This window comes from Phodopus roborovskii, unplaced genomic scaffold (assembly GCF_943737965.1).
Source record: "Phodopus roborovskii unplaced genomic scaffold, PHOROB, whole genome shotgun sequence".
In the NCBI taxonomy this organism is placed as follows: Eukaryota; Metazoa; Chordata; class Mammalia; order Rodentia; family Cricetidae; genus Phodopus; species Phodopus roborovskii.
This window is the reverse complement of record NW_026126469.1, coordinates 7,457,172-7,474,721: the sequence shown is the minus strand read 5'-3', so window position 1 is coordinate 7,474,721 and position 17,550 is coordinate 7,457,172. Positions and strand designations below refer to the sequence as shown.

At 42.0% G+C, this 17,550-nt stretch overlaps 1 protein-coding gene across 1 annotated transcript in view; it reads right to left on the bottom strand.

Moving 5' to 3' along the window:
• Positions 1 to 17,550, bottom strand: part of Vps8 (VPS8 subunit of CORVET complex) — a 205,575-nt gene that overhangs the window by 142,457 nt on the left and 45,568 nt on the right. Inside the window, exons 15-20 of the mRNA XM_051191188.1 lie at positions 16,604 to 16,774; positions 13,395 to 13,469; positions 12,246 to 12,281; positions 11,191 to 11,281; positions 10,873 to 10,919; positions 10,267 to 10,356 (exon numbers count right to left, since the gene is read on the bottom strand). Coding sequence (XP_051047145.1) covers positions 10,267 to 10,356; positions 10,873 to 10,919; positions 11,191 to 11,281; positions 12,246 to 12,281; positions 13,395 to 13,469; positions 16,604 to 16,774 — 510 coding nt within the window. The remainder of the gene's footprint in view (positions 1 to 10,266; positions 10,357 to 10,872; positions 10,920 to 11,190; positions 11,282 to 12,245; positions 12,282 to 13,394; positions 13,470 to 16,603; positions 16,775 to 17,550) is intronic.

Here is a 17,550-nt window from a genome sequence, read left to right as displayed (position 1 = left end):
GAGATGGCTCAGCAGTTAAGATCACTGACTGCTGTTCCAGAGGACCTGGGTTCAATTCCCAGCACCCACATGGCAGCTCAGCCATTTAACTCCAATTCCAGGAGACCTGACACCCTCACACGGGCATACATGCAGGCAAAACACCAATGCACATGAACTAAAAGAAATAAATTATAAAAACAAAAACAAACCCCTGCATCCACAACAAAAGGAAATTTGAAGAAAAAACCTATCTCCTGTCATGGTGAGATGATCAGGAAGGCTGTGCCTTATGGCAATGTGAGCCATGTACTCCCGGGGACTGTGTCTAAGACCCTGACAACAGGTGACTGTCACTACCTCCTTCTAGTGGGAACATCCAGGCCAAGAAATTAGCAGTGACTCGAGGAAAAGGCATATATAGGCCACATGAAAAAAACAAATTCCCAAGCTTCCCCAAGGCAGAGTAAATACCACGGATAAAGCCCCCCTTAAAAGGGTGCTCAAAATAAACATCTGAACATGCCTTGAGATAATGCACCATGAGAGTAGTACTAGGGACTGCGATGCCTGCAGTAAACCCTAAAACTTACCAGGCAGAAGCTGTTTTAAAAACTATCAGAGGAAAAAAGAAAAGTAGAACTTCATCTAACGAGTTCTTAGAAAGTAACATTGATTATTTTCCAATGCCTCATCAGTTATAATCAACCAATAAAGATTTTAAAAATAGAAAGGGGACCGCACACTGCTGTTTAACACAGCATTGGGAATTACCCAATGATGCTGCTGGATTCCACGGCTGGGATGTCACTGGAATATCTACTGAGGAACTCGTCTTCCCAGTGGTGGTGAAAGCCAGCCGCAGAGGCTGGAGCTGGGAGTGAAGTGTTTGGGATGAAGGACACACAAGAGGCAGAAAGGGGAAGAGAGCAAGAGGAAGAGAGCAGAAAGGAGAAACAAGAGTACTGGTGTGCGCGTGACTGCAATCCCAAATAAGAATATGAAAGCGCTGGAACACAGCTGGTAGCTCCACAGGGAATTCAATAACGTTTCCTGAAATAAAAGCACTTGCATCTCCATCCTGAAAGAGCACGCCACACATGAGGAGGAAGTGGCCCGAAATGACCCCCGGGGATACAGTGGGTTCTAAAAATAAATAAAAGGCCAGGAAGTGAACCTGTCATCTGGGATAGCAGAACTCTCCTGGGCTAGCCCTGATTTACCCACAGTGACATTCAATGCTTCCTAGACCCTTAATGAAATGACCTTTCCATATAAAACCTGGACACCAGCTGTTCTCGCAAGCCTTCTTGAAAATGCTTTTTTGTTTGTTTTTTTGTTTTCCAAGACAGGGTTTCTCTGTGTAATCCTGGCTGGCCTAGAACTCTCTCTGTAGACCAGGCTGGCCCTGAACTCACAGAGATCTGCCTGCCTCTGCCTCCTGATTGCGGGCACCACCACCGCATGGCCTTAAAAATGCTCTTAAGTTAACACAGTGCTTTCTAAACCTATCTTCCCACTTTTCCATCCCCCCCCCCTTAAATTACTACATGAATATCAATACCTTTGTCTTAAAAGAACTACAAACTACATTCTCCCTAACCAGTACCCTAATGGTGCAGTCTCTGAACTTCAGAGGGGACACAGGTGACAAGTGTCCAGGACAGGTGTTGCTCCGAGCATAAATCCAAGTGGTCAATACACCAGGATGAGTCATGCTTAAGAAAACACAAACAAATAAAAGCCAGTGAGAAAAGAGAACACTAAAAATCAGAAGATATATACATCCAACAGATACTCAAAAAAGAACACACACACAGGAAGGAAGGAAGGAAGGAAGGAAGGAAGGAAGGAAGGAAGGAAGGAAGGAAGGAAGCAGCACCTTCACAGGCTGATAACTTCTCAGTACTAAAAGATGAGATGACTGAAAAGGCCAGAAATAGGGGAATACTAAGCAGATGAATAGAATAGTTATACTATGAAAAAAGTTATAAAATCAACTTAGAACCTAGACAAGAAAGACTCCTACGTAGATAAAAGAATGAGTAACTGGATTGTAGAGATGGCTCAGCAGCTAAGGCCATTAGCTTCTCTTGCAGAAGACCTGGGTCCAATTCTCAGCCCATGTGGCAGTTCACAACTGTCTATAACTCCAGTTCTAAGGGATCTGACACCCTCTTCTGTCCTCTGTGGGCACTTCATACACATGGTACACACACATCCGAGCAGGCAAAATACCCTTGCACATAAAGTAAATATTAAAAGAAGAATCACTAACTTGAAGATAAAATTTGAAACCATAAAGAAAAAAACCACCATGAAAACTGAGATGCTAAAGAACCAAATTAAAGTTTGGGAAATCAAAGAACAAAATACAAAGCAGAACCCCCACAAAAACTTCGGACCCAGCATGGGAACATTTCTGCATGGACAGGGAAGGATTATGAGGTCCCACCTCTGTCTTAGGACCTGCAGGCAGTTAGTGGCTGTAGGACACGGGGGCTCATTTGTCTTTAGAGGCAATAACCACTGGTACACTCCCCACAATCCACTAAACACCCGACACCCAAGCACATGCAAACAACCCCGATTAGATTCAGTGGATTATTCAAAAGTAAACAGGCACCAGGCAGACTAGGAAGAAACGGAGTTGCAGAAGGAGCAGAAAGAAACAGAAGAGGAGATAGAGTATTAACAAAATAAGTTATGCACATGAAATAGTGAAAATGTAAAAGTTATTGTCAGACAAAAATTCTAAATGGGGGCTGGAGAGATGGCTCAGAGGTTAGGAGCACTGGCTACTCTTCCAGAAGTCCTCAGTTCAATGCCCAGTAACTACATGGTGGTTCATAACCACCTGTAATGAGATCTGGTGCCTTCTTCTGGTGTGCAGGAATACATGCAGGTGGATGTAGGTAGAACACAGCATACATAACAGATAAATAAATCTTAAAAAAAAAAAAAAACTGAGTTTTGTAGTTTAACCTTTAACCCTAGCACCCAGGAGGCAGAGGCAGGTCGAACTCTATGAATTCAAGCCTCCTGGTCTATAGAGTAAATCCCAGGCCAGTCAGAACTACATAGTGAGATCATGTCACAAAAACAACAACAAAACAAAACAAAACCAAACAGCAGAAAATACCAGCAGAAACATGATCAAGCCCAAGAATGAATTCCAGCTACAGGGGACAACGTCAAGACAACAGTACACCGAGATGTGTATAAAGATAAGGTAATTAATAGCCACAACCCAGGAGATGGATATAAAGATAAGGCAATTAATAGCCACAACCCAGGAGATGGATATAAAGATAAGGCAATTAATAGCCACAACCCAGGAGATGGATATAAAGATAAGGCAATTAATAATCACAATCCAGGGCTGGAGAGATGGTTCAGAGGTTGAGAGCACTGACTGTTCTTCCAGGTCTTGAGTTCAATTCCAAGCAACAACACTGTGGCTCACAACCATCTATAGTGAGATCTGGTGCCCTCTTCTGATGTGCATCGGCACTCATATACATAAAATAATAAGTAAGTAAAATAAAAAAATAATCACAACCCAAACTTCCAAGAGACCCAACCTACCATGAGGCAGAAGGAGATGAGATAAAGTCTAAAGGCATACACAATGTATTCAATGAAAGTATACTGAAGATTTCCCAGAGCTAGAGAAAGACATCCAAACCCAAAGACATTTAGATGTGACCACAGAGGAACATAGTCACAGCATGTCACAGCAAAACGTCAAAAGTACAAAGCAGAAAATAATACTAGAAGCTATAAGAGAACTTCAAATCACACACAAAAACAGAAACACTGGAATAACATCCGATCTGTCACCAACACTGAAAGTCAGGAAAACATGGCTTCTATAGATTTTAAGCTCTAAAAAAAAACTGTCAACTAAGCTTACTGCATGAAGCCAAGCTCTCTCTTAAAACTGATGGGGAAATAGTACTTCTAGAACAAATTTAAGGCAATTCCTGACAGCTGAGCCAGCACTGTAGAAAAGGAAAATTGTTTCACCCACAAGGACATAGGAGAAAATGCATTTCACAAGGAAGACAGATAACGGAGCACAGCAAAGATGAAATCAACCAGCAAACAAATGAGAAAAAAAAACTAACAATGATTCACCCACACAGAACCACAACAAAACCACAAGAAGCAGCAAAACCCACCTCACCAATAATCTTATAGGCAAAAGGCCTTAACTAACCATTTAAGTCTCAGAGGAAGAAATTAGGTGAAGATACACACACATGTATACATACTTACATACATACATACATACACACACACACACGCACACACACACACACACACACACACACACAAAACAAGACCCAGGGCTGGGGAAATGGTTCAGTGCTTAAGAACACAGGCCATGAAAGCACAAGGCCAGGAGTTCAGATCCTGAAAGCCCACACCATGGACCAATTGTAATTTGAGCACAGTACAAGCCAGGCTAGCCATCTCAGTGAGCTTTAGGCTAGTCATCTCAGTGAGACCCTGCCTCAACGAATAAGACAGAACATGGGAAAACTCCCCACATCAACCATGGGCCTTCACACATACATACACACGTGACCACACACGCACAAGACATACGCACAACATACATATGCACAAGAAGAAAACAGAATATACTGTCTCCAATAAACCCATGCGACTAGCAAAACCAGCCAAAAACTGAGAGTCAAAGGTCAGAAAGCAGAAGACCAAGCGAATGCAAGCAGTAAACAAGCAGGCTTAATGACTTCCATATTTGATAAAGTAGACAGCATATCAAAACTGGCCAGAGGAGACAAAAAGACAAACACACAGAAATAAAGGGAGCAGATAAGGAAGTACACGGAGCTAACGTAAATATGCACCAAAACCTGGGACCCATTAAGTTGTCTTCTGACCTCCATCCGTGTGCTGTGACATGCATGTACATATAGGCCCACCCTGACTCACTCCCCTACATATAACTAAATGTAATTAAAATACACATTTTTTAAAACTGAAACAATTCCTTGTTTCTTATCAGACCACAATGGAAACTAGAAATCAACACCAAGGGAGACCTCAAAAACTTCACAGATATATAAAGACGCAACAATACACTTTTAAATTAACAGTGGTCCCGGAGAGAAAATCTAAAAATCCCTATACTCAAATGAAAATAATGATACAACCTACAGGCCAAGGCTAAAAGGAAGACTTACAGCTCTAAAAGCTCACATTAAAAAAATCATAGAGATTTCAAAGTCAGTAACTGAATGATGCGTCTAGAGGTTCTAGAAAAAAATAAAAAGCTATTAAGACCAAACAAGTAGACAGCAAGAAACAATAAAGATTAGGGAAGAAATTAATAAAACAGAGGCTAAGAGAACAAGACATAAAATCAACCAGCACTAGTTCTTTGAAAATATTAGCAAAGTTTACTATTCCCTAGCCAAATCAACTAAAACCAAGATAGACAAGGCCCAATTTATGAAATTACAGATGAAAGAGAGCTATTACCAATATAATACAGAAGAGCATGAGGGAATATTTTAAAAATGTATATTCTCAAAAGTGGAAACATCTACAGGAATTGTGTTTGTAGTAGAATATTTGTTTACACAGGTGTCACTGTTTAATAAAGAGCTGAAGGGCCAACAGCCAGGTAGGAGAGAATAGGTAGGACTTCTGGGCCAAGAGAGGAACTCTGGTGAATCTAAGCTCAAGAGAAATGTCAGCAAGACACTGAAGAATCTGGACATATGGTACAGAGACGTAACTGAACCACATGGCAGAATGTAGATTAATAAATACAGGTTAATTTAAGTTATAAGAGCTAGTTGGGGAAAAACCAACACTAAGGTCAAGCTTTCATAATTAATAATAAGTCCCTATGTCATTATTTGTGAGGTGATGGCCCAAAGGAAAGTCTGACTACATGTGTTAATGTCTAAATATGTCACAACATGCCCAAGTTAAAGCCAGATGACACCAACAATTTACAGAGACCTGTAACAAGCAATACAGCTGAAGCCGTGGTACAAAGTTCCCACAGGCTCTAGCCAAAGACCAGGTGGCGAAAGTCTGAATCCTACCAAGACTTCTCAAACTTCCGCAAACAGGAAAGGAAGAACACCATGAAAGTCATTCTAAGAAGTGGATATTTCCAACTGCAGAACACAAACAAAACAAAATACAAAACACAACAATTTCCCTGATGAACACAGGTGCAAAAGGGAAGATGTCAGACTGTCCCTATTTGGAAGATGACATACCTAAACAACACATGGATTCTACCAGAAAACAGCTAGATCTGACACTTCCAATAAAGTTGCAAGATACAAAATCAAAATGCAAAATCAGCTTTTATATATACAATCGCAAATTTGCTGAGAAAGAAACTAGGGAAAATACCCCATCCACACTTGAAGAAAAAAGGAGGAAACATAATCAATGAGGTAGGGGTCCCCACAATGTTCAGACACTTAGAAAGGGAATTGAAGAAGACACCGGGCACTGACAACGTCTGCCATGCTCCTGAGTTGGCACAATTAATATTATAGAGATGGCTACATTACCAAAAGTGGTCTACAGATGAAATAGAATGCCTTCAAAATTCCATCAGCTGGCCCTCAGAGGAAGGCATAATTACTCAACAGCATTGAATACTGACTCCAAAAGAAATGTGAGACTGCAGGCAGCAGGCATGAGGCGCCACCTGCTGGCAAATCACAAATTAGCACTATTGACATTTGAACTAGTTGGGTTAGTTCATTTTCCTGTTTCCAATTGGTTGGTTGGTTGATTGATTGATTGATTGATTGATTGATTTTTCCAGACAGGGTTTCTCTGTATTGCTTTGGAGCCTGTCCTGGAACTAGCTCTGTAGACCAGGCTGGCCTCAAACTCACAGAGATCCACCTGCCTCTGCCTCCCAAGTGCTGGGACTAAAGGCTGGCACCACCAACACCTCTAATAGCTTTATTTTTAAAATGTGTTTTTCTTGAGGCAAGGTCTCATTCAGTGACACAGGCTGGTCTTGCACCTATGATTTTCTGCCTCATATTCCTAAGTATGGGGATTAAAGATTAAAGTACAGAAAACCTCCCAAATATTGTCTATAAATGTTTGTTTTCATTTAAATGGACTTTGTAATAAAATAAATTAAAAAATTAAAAAAAAAACAAAAAAAGACAATAAGCGATTAAACATTCCTCCCTTAAAAAAAAAAAGTACAGAAAACCTTCTAGACACTAATTCAAATTATTTCACCCAGCAAAGGAAGTCTATTTAAAAAATACTATTCCTGAGTCCTATGTGTGGATGGAGAAAACTACTCTTGGAACATAAAGCTAGCAGATGAAAATCCCAGGGGTCTGGGTAAATGGCTAAACAAGGAACCGAGTACAATGCCTAGCACCCATCTAAAAGCTGGGCATGGCAACATATGTGTAACCCGAACGCACTGGAGAGCAACAGACAGGAGGATCCCTAGGGACTCAATCTACTCAAATCAGGGATCTCCGAGTTCAATGAGAGACCCTGTGGGTAACAACTAAGGAAGACAACCAGTGTCAGTCTTGGCTTCTACATACACACAGTCACACATGTGCACAAAGAAGGCAGAGCAGAGACAGGCATGGACAGGAAGCAAGGAACCAATGGGCAATTATGGGGATAGGCAGCTTTGTTCTGAGTTGAGGCCTGATCTGCTAGCTCTGCCAGGATTCTTCTAGCATCTAACTTTAGGTAAACGCCTCTCTCCATATCTCTAGATGTTGTGATTTATAAACTGTTAAAGTTTGGATACAAAATGTCATTTACCAGTTCATGTGTTGGGGAGTTGGTCACCAGCATTGTGCTATGTATGAATATATGTTTGTTTGTCTCTGTTCCCTTTTCAATTACTTTCTCCCATCCTTCCCTCATGCTTCTTTTAAACAAAACACACTTTCAGCTAAAGTATGTTCTATCTACATTCCTCTGCATATTTTTTATTACTGTATTGTACATATGTATACAAGATGTAGGGAGGCGCATGTGTGTGCCATAGCTTACAAGTGGCTGTAAGAACCCATGGGATCTGGGGACCAAACTCAGGTCATCAGGGTTCCACTGCCAGTGCTTTCCTCACAGGCCCATAAAACACCAATGCATACACATTATTATTCCTAAGCCATTCTGTTCCCTTTCTTTTTGCCATGTGGTCTCCTCCTCGGGTTACTTATTTCATAACCTGATGTGAACTCATTTATCCTTCTCTACTGACAAATTTACTAAGGCCCAGCCAAGCAGCAATTGGATCTGCACTGAACAGTGGAGCTCAGGAAGCCAAATGCTCTCTGACACCATGCAACTCTTAGCTGCCATATGTATGCTTATACTCTACATTCTGAGCATCAAAGAGATATAAAACTATCAATATCAAAATCCAGTACTCGGGAAACAAAGGCAGACAGAACTCTGTGTGTTCAAGATAAGTCTGGTCTACTCCAGGCCAGCCACAGTTATACAGTGAAACCCTATATTTAATAATAATTAATGATAATAAGTTCCTGCTCTGTAAAAATCTAAAATTCCTAAATTTATTTTGTGTTTCCATTAATATATAATAAAAATATTTCAGCTATACTATAATCTTTAAGAAAGGAAGAATCACATATATTGTACTTATTATAACTTAGAGTTTAATTTATATGAAATCAATGGACATATCTCAAGCCAATGGGCAAAATCCTGACACAACAACGAATGGTTCTCAGCTAGGCCTGGTGGCACATGCCTTTAATACCCACACTTGGAAGACTGAGACAGTCTGGTCTACACAGCAAGTTCCCGCCTAACCAGGGCCACACTGTGAGACCCTGCTTCAAAACAAACATACAAACAAAACAGGTGGGGACCAAAAAGATGACTCACAGGTAAAGGTACCTGCTACCAAGCCTAATGACCTGAGCGGGGAACCACAGGACATACATGGTGGAAAGAGAGAATTCCTAGGAGCTGTCTTCTGAATGCTACACATACTCCATGGCACATACAAAAAACTAGGAAACTTGTATGCAGCTCGGTGGTAGAGTGTGTACTTGGTGTGTGCCAGGCTCTCAGTCTGATTTTCATCAGCAAGATGAGGAAGAGGAAGAGTGACAGAAAACATTTGTGACTTAAGACACCTAAAATTTACCATCTAGCTCTTTTTACAAACGTTTGCTATTCCTGATACCCAAATATTTACCTAAAGAAGACTTAAGACAGGCTATGGAATGTGGTTCAGTGCTAAAGTACTTGCCCGTGAGGCTGGAGAGATGGCTCAGTGGTTAAAAGCACTGGCTGCTCTTACAGAGGACCTGAATTCAATTCCCTGCACAAACATGGTGTCTGGCAACCATCTGTAACTCTGGTTCCCTGGGGAGCCAACACCTTCTTCTGACTTCCATGGGCTTGACACATATATACTTGCATGCAAAACATTCATACTAATAAAATAAATAAATCTTTTAAAAAATATCAAATTATTTGCCCCATATGTGAAAGGCCCTAGATTTTATGGACAAGCACCCGCATGCACACACACATGCACATACACACACATACATACATACATACACACACACACACACACACACACACACACAAAACACAAAATACAGGCAGAGAAGAGAGCTGTTGCTGTAGAGGTTTGTTGTAAACAAATTTACAACAAATATAACGAGTGCACTTCAAACAGAAAAATCAACATAATACATATGCATATCTTTAAGCTGTTCCTTAGCTTGCATTTCCATAAGGCCTAAGATAATCTGAGCATCTGTCATTAGCATATTTTATAGACTATAATATATATACACATGCATATATTTAGTTTATATGTATATCTTGAGTCACAGGGGTTTGGGAAACTAAATTTAAACCTCAGCAGCCCACTCCCTCCTTAACAACCCTAGTTAATATAAATGTGAGCCATTAGCAGTCATCCACAGTAAGGTGTCAAATCACAGGTGTGTCCCTCACACAGCAGTGAGCAGCAGTGAGCTTGTCTCTTCCCATCTATGAGACATCTCTTTAAAATGTAATCTTGTATGATTTCCCTGCAAACACTGAAACAACACTCTCAACACTAAAGGATGCTTAACAGCCAAAATCTGGAACTCATATCTGCAAGGCCGAGGGCACGCGTGAGAGCGTCACATGAGCAAGGCGGAGAGCACGCGTGGGAGCGTCACACCCGCTGGCGGAGGGTGCGCGTGAGAGCGTCTGCAGCTGGCTGTTGTTGGCACACATGAAGAGGCATACCTGAAAGTGCTGCTCCATCACTTGGATTTTTCCCTGGTCTGGGCATTTTTTCAGAGCCCGATCCGCGTAATGGAACAGAATCTCTACCATCTGCAGGAAAAAGCTTTGTGTCAGAATCAAAGGTGTGGCTACACTTGCTCAATATTTAACATACATGGTTAATACTGAATCATGCTTTATCACTGTATTAGAAACACAGTTGGGATTTCAATGCTTTACTTTCTAATTCTCTCGGGTGAAGGGCTAGTATTAATTTGCTAATCTTTCCTAAGAACTGTCTCTGTTCCAGACCTCAGTGATATTATATCACTCAGGAAATGAAAAGCTGGACTTAAGTGCCTCAGTAATCCTCCCTGCAGAGGATGGACAAACCATTTGTGAATCTGGATCCCCAAGTATTCCTTCTCCTCGGTGCTCTGACTGTTTTTCTGATTTACCATCTCCCTGAGGGAGGGTAGTGCTGAGACTTACACAGCACTGCAGATCATACCTGGAATAGACTGACCCATTTCTCTCCCTGAGTACAGCCATTTGCCCAAAGACATCTGCAAATATAAAAAGCAATTCTGCACTGTGACCTCTTGAAGACAACACTGAGACGCTTACCCGATCGGCAACGACAGCCTTCCTCTTACTGACATCCCCCGACAGTCCTTCAGAAAAACAAAGTCCAACAAGAAACAAAAGTTAGTGCTCAGCTCTAGAAGAGAACCTGGGTTCTGGTCTCCCCTCCAGAACCCACGCTAAAGCATACACAATTACAGCAAGCCTCAATATCAAAGGCCGGGTAACTGGAATAGCTCACACCCACTAGCCTCGCAGCTTTTCGGTGTACTTCCTGCTTGTTCTCACAGTACATTCCCCTTATGAAAAGATTCATTACGATGACACTTCCAATTCCACAGCATCTATTTACTTACTTACCCACGACTGCTTTTGCCTTTCCCTCATGAAAAGACCACGCAAGAGCCAAGGCTTCTGTAAGACAATCCTGTTTCAGGAGATGATCCATTCTCTGAAATGAGTAAAGGAGACAAGCCAGAGCATTTTATCTGACAATGACCCATGGGAATTCCTATTCTACCTTTACAGAACTGCTGCTGGGAAGCAAACAGTACTTCGACAACATTACACATTTCAGCATGGGACTTTAACTAAGCAAAGTGCTTCGAAAAGTACTGAGTATCACATGCCTGTGGGCTTGGGTGACAGAGGGCAGGAGAGCCTGCACACAGAAAGGAACCAACAGGACTACCATAGGAGAGGTGGCTGGTTGCTTAGCACAGTAGGCACCTCTCCCCTTCTTAATAACAAGCTCCGAGCTCACTAGAGACAGGAGTACACCAGCTAAACAACTGCTAGGAGTCCCTTGTATCTTTTGGGGGCAATGCAACTAAACTCTGGTTAACAAGTGGAAGTATTACCTGGTATTTCTAAATGTTTATTATCTTTAAACATTGGGGCTGGCCTTTGTTTTCTCTCTCCTCCTTCATAGACCCTAGACATAACAGTTGGAGCCTCTAGTACTATCCTGGATTATAGAATTCAAACACATGGTTGGTGACATGAATAGCATCTCATGACATTAGCTCCCACACTGGCTACAGTCTGCCTGTCTCTAGATCATTCAAATGGGAGTAAACTCTTGATGAAGCCACTGTTATCTTGAGTAGACTCAAACCCAATTCTGTTTTTCACACTTCCTTGTTTTAATAACTTAAAACAACAGAGCACTTGTAAAGGAGGATTTGCTACACAAAGCTATCCCCTTCTAACTTCCATAGATTAAGAAAGCATTCTTCCTCGTGCTACATTCTCTCTGACAGCAGAGCAGTTACAGCTGGCAAAACCAAATTCTGATACAATGGGCTTTAGCATCCTTCTGATATTAAAAAGTCCAAATTATCATCTACAGTGTCAACAAAAGCATGAGGCTGCTGACACTTCAGTTCCCATGCCGGAAATCCCTGTGAACTCACCTCCCTCCAGCCCCTCAGCATCATCACGTAAACAGACTAGAAAAGGGAAGGAAAGGAAGATGACCATTAGCATATTGGCTCTCGGAGACATCCTCCAGCTGCACATCTCATTTCAGATCTCTAAGTAAAACACATTTCACATCTCAGGTGGAAACAGACCCTGGAATTTACTGGAAGGAACTCAAGTTACTCTTACTGAAGAAGGAAGCAAACCCTCCAAGGGAACATGGGCCATCTAGGCTCAAGCTTTGCACCTACCTGGCACTGTTCTGGCTGAATTTTAACAATGAAAAAAACTGTCCATTTTATAATAAGTTATTCTAAGTCAGACACCCCAACGCACTTCACTATATCTTAAGTTGATCTACATTAAAGAGCACTTTAATTGTAGGACAAATACACATACTTAGGTCCTTCCTGCCTGTGTTGTCTACTATCAATGGTCAACGTGACAGACGTGTCTCTAAGCATGTCAGTAAGAGATTCTCTGAATTACATTAACTGTTGTGGGATCCCTGCCCAGGGGACCCTGCACTATGTAAGAGAGAAAAGGAACTGAGCAGCAGTGTGCATTCAGTCACTCTGATTGGGAACACAACATGGCCAGTCGCTTCAAGCTGCAGCTGGCCTGACCTCCCTGCCATGATGTGTACCACGAACTGTGAGCTACAATCAGCCCCTTTTCCCTTATGTTGCTTTTTGCCACAGCATTCATTACAGCAACAGGAAAAGAACCAGTAAATTTGCTGAGGAGCTGATCTTCAGCCTCCCCATCCCCCACCAAATGATAACTAAACAAGGTGATGGATATTTAATTAGCTCATTATGATAATCATTTTACAATGTATATGTTGATCAAAGCAAGACAAAAATTCTAATTAAAAAAAAGAACTAGATACTTGACATTAAAGCAAGTGTTAGGGAAGGCTATAAAAACATATCCCTAAATCAAGCAAATAACTGTCCTATTAGTACCTACACAAAAGTAAAAAAGAAAATGCTAAACAACTAAAAATCTTTGGCTATATAACTATTATAAGACTTGGATTAATACTGATAAGAATTCACTTTGCAATGCACTGCTCCTTATCAGCCACCTCCTTCCTCAGCTGCCCTGATGACATACAAAGCAGAGTGAGAAGAGCTTACCTTTGTCCCCAGATAGAAGATCTGACCACCATAGCTACTGATGGATTGATAGCAAGCCTTCTCTCCAACCAAAGCCTGCCAAATACACAAACAAGGTAAAATTACACATACTGGAAATTCCATTAAGAATGTCAATCATGGGCCTGTGAGGCTCAGTGGGTTAACACTCATGGGAAAGCCTGATGATATGAGTTCCAGCATTAAGGGGCAGAAGAAGAGATCTGACTCCACAGAGTTGTCCTCCAGTCTACATACACACACGTAGGCACACATGTACACATATGCATACAGACACATGCCCACAAGTGCACGCGCACACACACATGATAAATGTAAAAAATTGTAAAAGAATGCTGAATCCAGTGTGGCTGGAGAGATGTCTCAGTGGTTGAGAGCACTGCCTGCTCTTCCAAAGGTCCTGAGTTCAATTCCTAGCAACCACATGGTGACTCACAACCATCTGTAACAAGATCTGGTGCCCTCTTCTGGACTGCAAACATACATGCAGGTATGGCATAACATTGTGTACATAATAAATAAATAAATAAATCTTTAAAAAAAAAAAAAGCATGTTGAATGCAGAGACATTTTAGGTCAATACAATTTTAACCTGTTGCTTGATTGCCAGTGGAAGTAACTAAAAAGACAAAGATCAAGAAATCATTCCCCACTTCTATAAACAACCTTTTTCTTTCTCAGAATAATGTGGGAAAGGAAGGAAATACACTAACGTATAACTGCAAGCTATTGCAGCCTGCTACTCACTGAGTGACAGCTATACCTACCTATGGGCATAATGATGATAGTGATCAGGAAGCAGCTAGGAATATACTGGTGTAGGAAGCGGCAGCAGTAGGCTTTCCTCTGAGATCTGTGCCTTCACCAGCCACGGGTGGCTGACTGATTTCCCTCCCCCTGAGTAGGTCTTAAGTCAAGTCAGACAGCTGTTGGTTGCCACCAGGATTTGAGTGCCACTGCTGTATTTTTAGAAATACCTTGTCCTGCTGGTCACTGTTGTGCTGCAGGTGGGGTTATTGAATGCTTCTCCTCCTTTAACAGCTTGTACAGCCCCCCCCCCCCAGTATTATGGAAGCTAGTCCTCAAGGAGAACAAGAGATTCCCTCCTCCATGATGAACAGAAGACTTCTGATTCACATGCTGCATTCTTGAACTGGGGATAGTTTCTACACCTCATGACACACAACTGTGTTCCTGAGGAAGGAACAGGGCAGCTGTTCACACAGCTGGATGTGGACACACAGCAGTACCACCTGATAGGGGGTGCTGAGCAGAAAGATCTCTTAAGGCTTTTGAACTCCAAAACTGCTGCAAAAGAAGCCAAGTTGTGGGGTTAAGGATTTCACTCAGTGTAGAGCTCTTGCCTACCAAGTAAGTGCAAGGCCTTGGGGTTCAGTCCTCAGCTCCAAGGGACTGGTGTGTGTGGGGGGGAATCAAAAATAAGAAGCTAAAATGCTTTTGGGCCATTTTATGCCTGGTAATCTGCATGACTGGCTTGCTCTGGTTGAGGCCACCAGACCCAGCATCATTATTCTGCACACCTTAGTACTAGTGCCATAAGTCTCTCCAGGAAATCTCATCTTGCATCATTCTATAATCTTGATCCTGCGATCAATCCCTTCCAGAGCTCTACTTTCGTCTCAAGCATGGTAGTATTCACCATCTGATTTGTACCTGTTAAAGTATCTTCCACATCTTCACTTAAATTTTATGAATGCATGGATTATGATTGTACTAATGCATATACAGCACAAGAGACTTGCACATCCCTGTTTGTCGTCACAATATTGACAACAGTCAGGAAATGAAACCCGCCCAGGTGTCCTTCAACAGATTAATGGATAAAAGATGGTCCATAGACACAGGGAGTTTTATGTAACCATAAAGAAAAATGAAATTATGACATTTAGGAAAACGGATGCAAATTAAAATCATTAAGTCAGATAAGCCAGACTGAATGGGATCAGAACTACGTAGTCTCTCTCATATGCAGAACCTAAATTTAAAATTTACATACTTGTGTGTGTGAGTGTGTGTGTGTGTGTGTGTGTGTGTGTGTGTGTAAGAGAACTTAAGGGAGGTGGAAAACAGAGAGTAAAGGAGAACATGGCATAAGAAAGCAGAAGGGGAACAGCTGGAGAGAGAGAGGGGAGGAAAGTGGAAAGATCAAGAAATAAGGACTAAGTATAAGGACATCTATGTATGAGATAACATGATGAAACCATTATTGTTATGCTAACTTTAAAGATTAATACAAAACAAAAGATTAGGGCAAAAGCTGCTGTACCCTTGTCTGCTCATCTAACCCTGTGTCAGTGCTGGGCCAGTCTTGGCTGATTCCCCCTTTCCAGTCTATGCTCCTAGGACACCACGTGAGCTCTAATCAAGGCACACACTGTGAGCTTTACTGGTGGTGCTCAGGAATTTCTATATCGATATTCTTGTGTTTTGTTTGTTCTGCTCCTGGCCTCTGGGGTGTGCTTGCTCGTTATTCTAGGGACTGGACCCAGGGTCTCAGGGGCGCTGAGGAAGCACTGTGCCATCAAGTCGTACCTCCAACCCCGCCCTCCCTGTCTCATCCACTTTTAACATTTGTTAGTGTTTACCAGCTCAGCATGTTCTCTGCTTCAAGGGCAACTACTGAGGTATAATGCCTGAGTACCGTGGCCAGCACGTGTTCTAACTGGTCTAAATAAGCAGAAAGCACAATGTGTGGGTGCCCTGGATGTTATTCCCTTTCAGTCTCTCTCGTGGCTCTTCCCGTCCTTAGGCAGTTTCCTTACACAAGCTGAACAGCAGATGACTTCAGGTCATGCTTGGCCCACAGGGAGTGGCACTATTGGGGGGGTGTGGCCTTGTTGGAGGAAGTGTGTCACTGTGCAGGGCAGGCTTTTGAACTGCAGTTACAGATCAGTTGTTAGATGACAAATCAGAGTTGGGAATTGAACCCATGTCCTAGAGAATGCTCTTAACCCGTGATCATCTCTCCAGCCTATTCCTCAGTATTAAGTAAGAGGAATTACTGTTTGGGGTCACAATCCTGAATCCTTACAACATTCACACCCATCTCAACACACCCAGGCAGAAAAACCTTAGTATTCCTACTTTCAAACACAACAGCAATTAAAGAAAAACAAAAACAAAAACCCACCACAGTGATGAGAGCGATGCTGGATAAGGACAGCACTCACCAGCGCCTGGCTAACGTTCCCTCCAGTGGCCAGTGACTTGAAGTGGCTGCTGTTATAGACCAGCTGGACTTCTGAGATCTCCATTGTCTCTAGTTCCTCCTGTGTCTGCCTGTCAATCACGTGCAGCTTCTCCACGCTGTCTAAAAGCACAATTGTGCGTGAGTTTATCCACTGCAATTCAAGCACATAACAAAGTGAGAGTGAAGACCAGTCCGCACCCTTCCTGACAAAGGGGCTTGGACACTCAGAACATGACACAGAGGACGTGGGGCATTAATAACTTAAATAGCAACAGAGTCACAGTAAGAGCAGCTCTGCAATGGTCCAGAGAAAGCAGTAGTAGATGTCACAGTGTCAGATGACATTCTGCTGGTAAAAGGGAGAGGGCGCTAACACAGTGCAGAGTGTTCAATTTTTTACAGGATTTTTTTTTTTTAGAGACATATTGGCACAAATGACCTTAGTACAATAACAAATGTATTTCAACTTTTAATATTAGTGAAGCAACACAGCGACATAAACCTCACAAACCTAGATGGTCAGAAGACAATTCTTGGCACTGAAATAATGCACATTTTTTAAGAGACCAGCCAAGACATCCAGCCTCATAGACCGAACAACTGGATTCTCAGTCTCTCTGTTAGTAAACAGCCATTGTTGGACTAGCTAAACCTCGGCCTGTAAACCACTCTAATAAATACCCCTTAAATATACATCCATTCTATCAGTTCTGTTCCTCAAGAGCAGTGGTTCTCACCTTACTGCTGCCACCCTTTAATGCAGTTCCTCATGCTGTGGTGACCCCAACCATGAAATTATTTTGTTGCTATTTCATAACTATAATTTTGCTATTGTTATGAGTCATAATGTAAACATCTGATATGGAGGATATCTGATTGTGGTCCCCGGAGGGTCATGACCCATAGGTTGAAAATCACTGCTCTAGA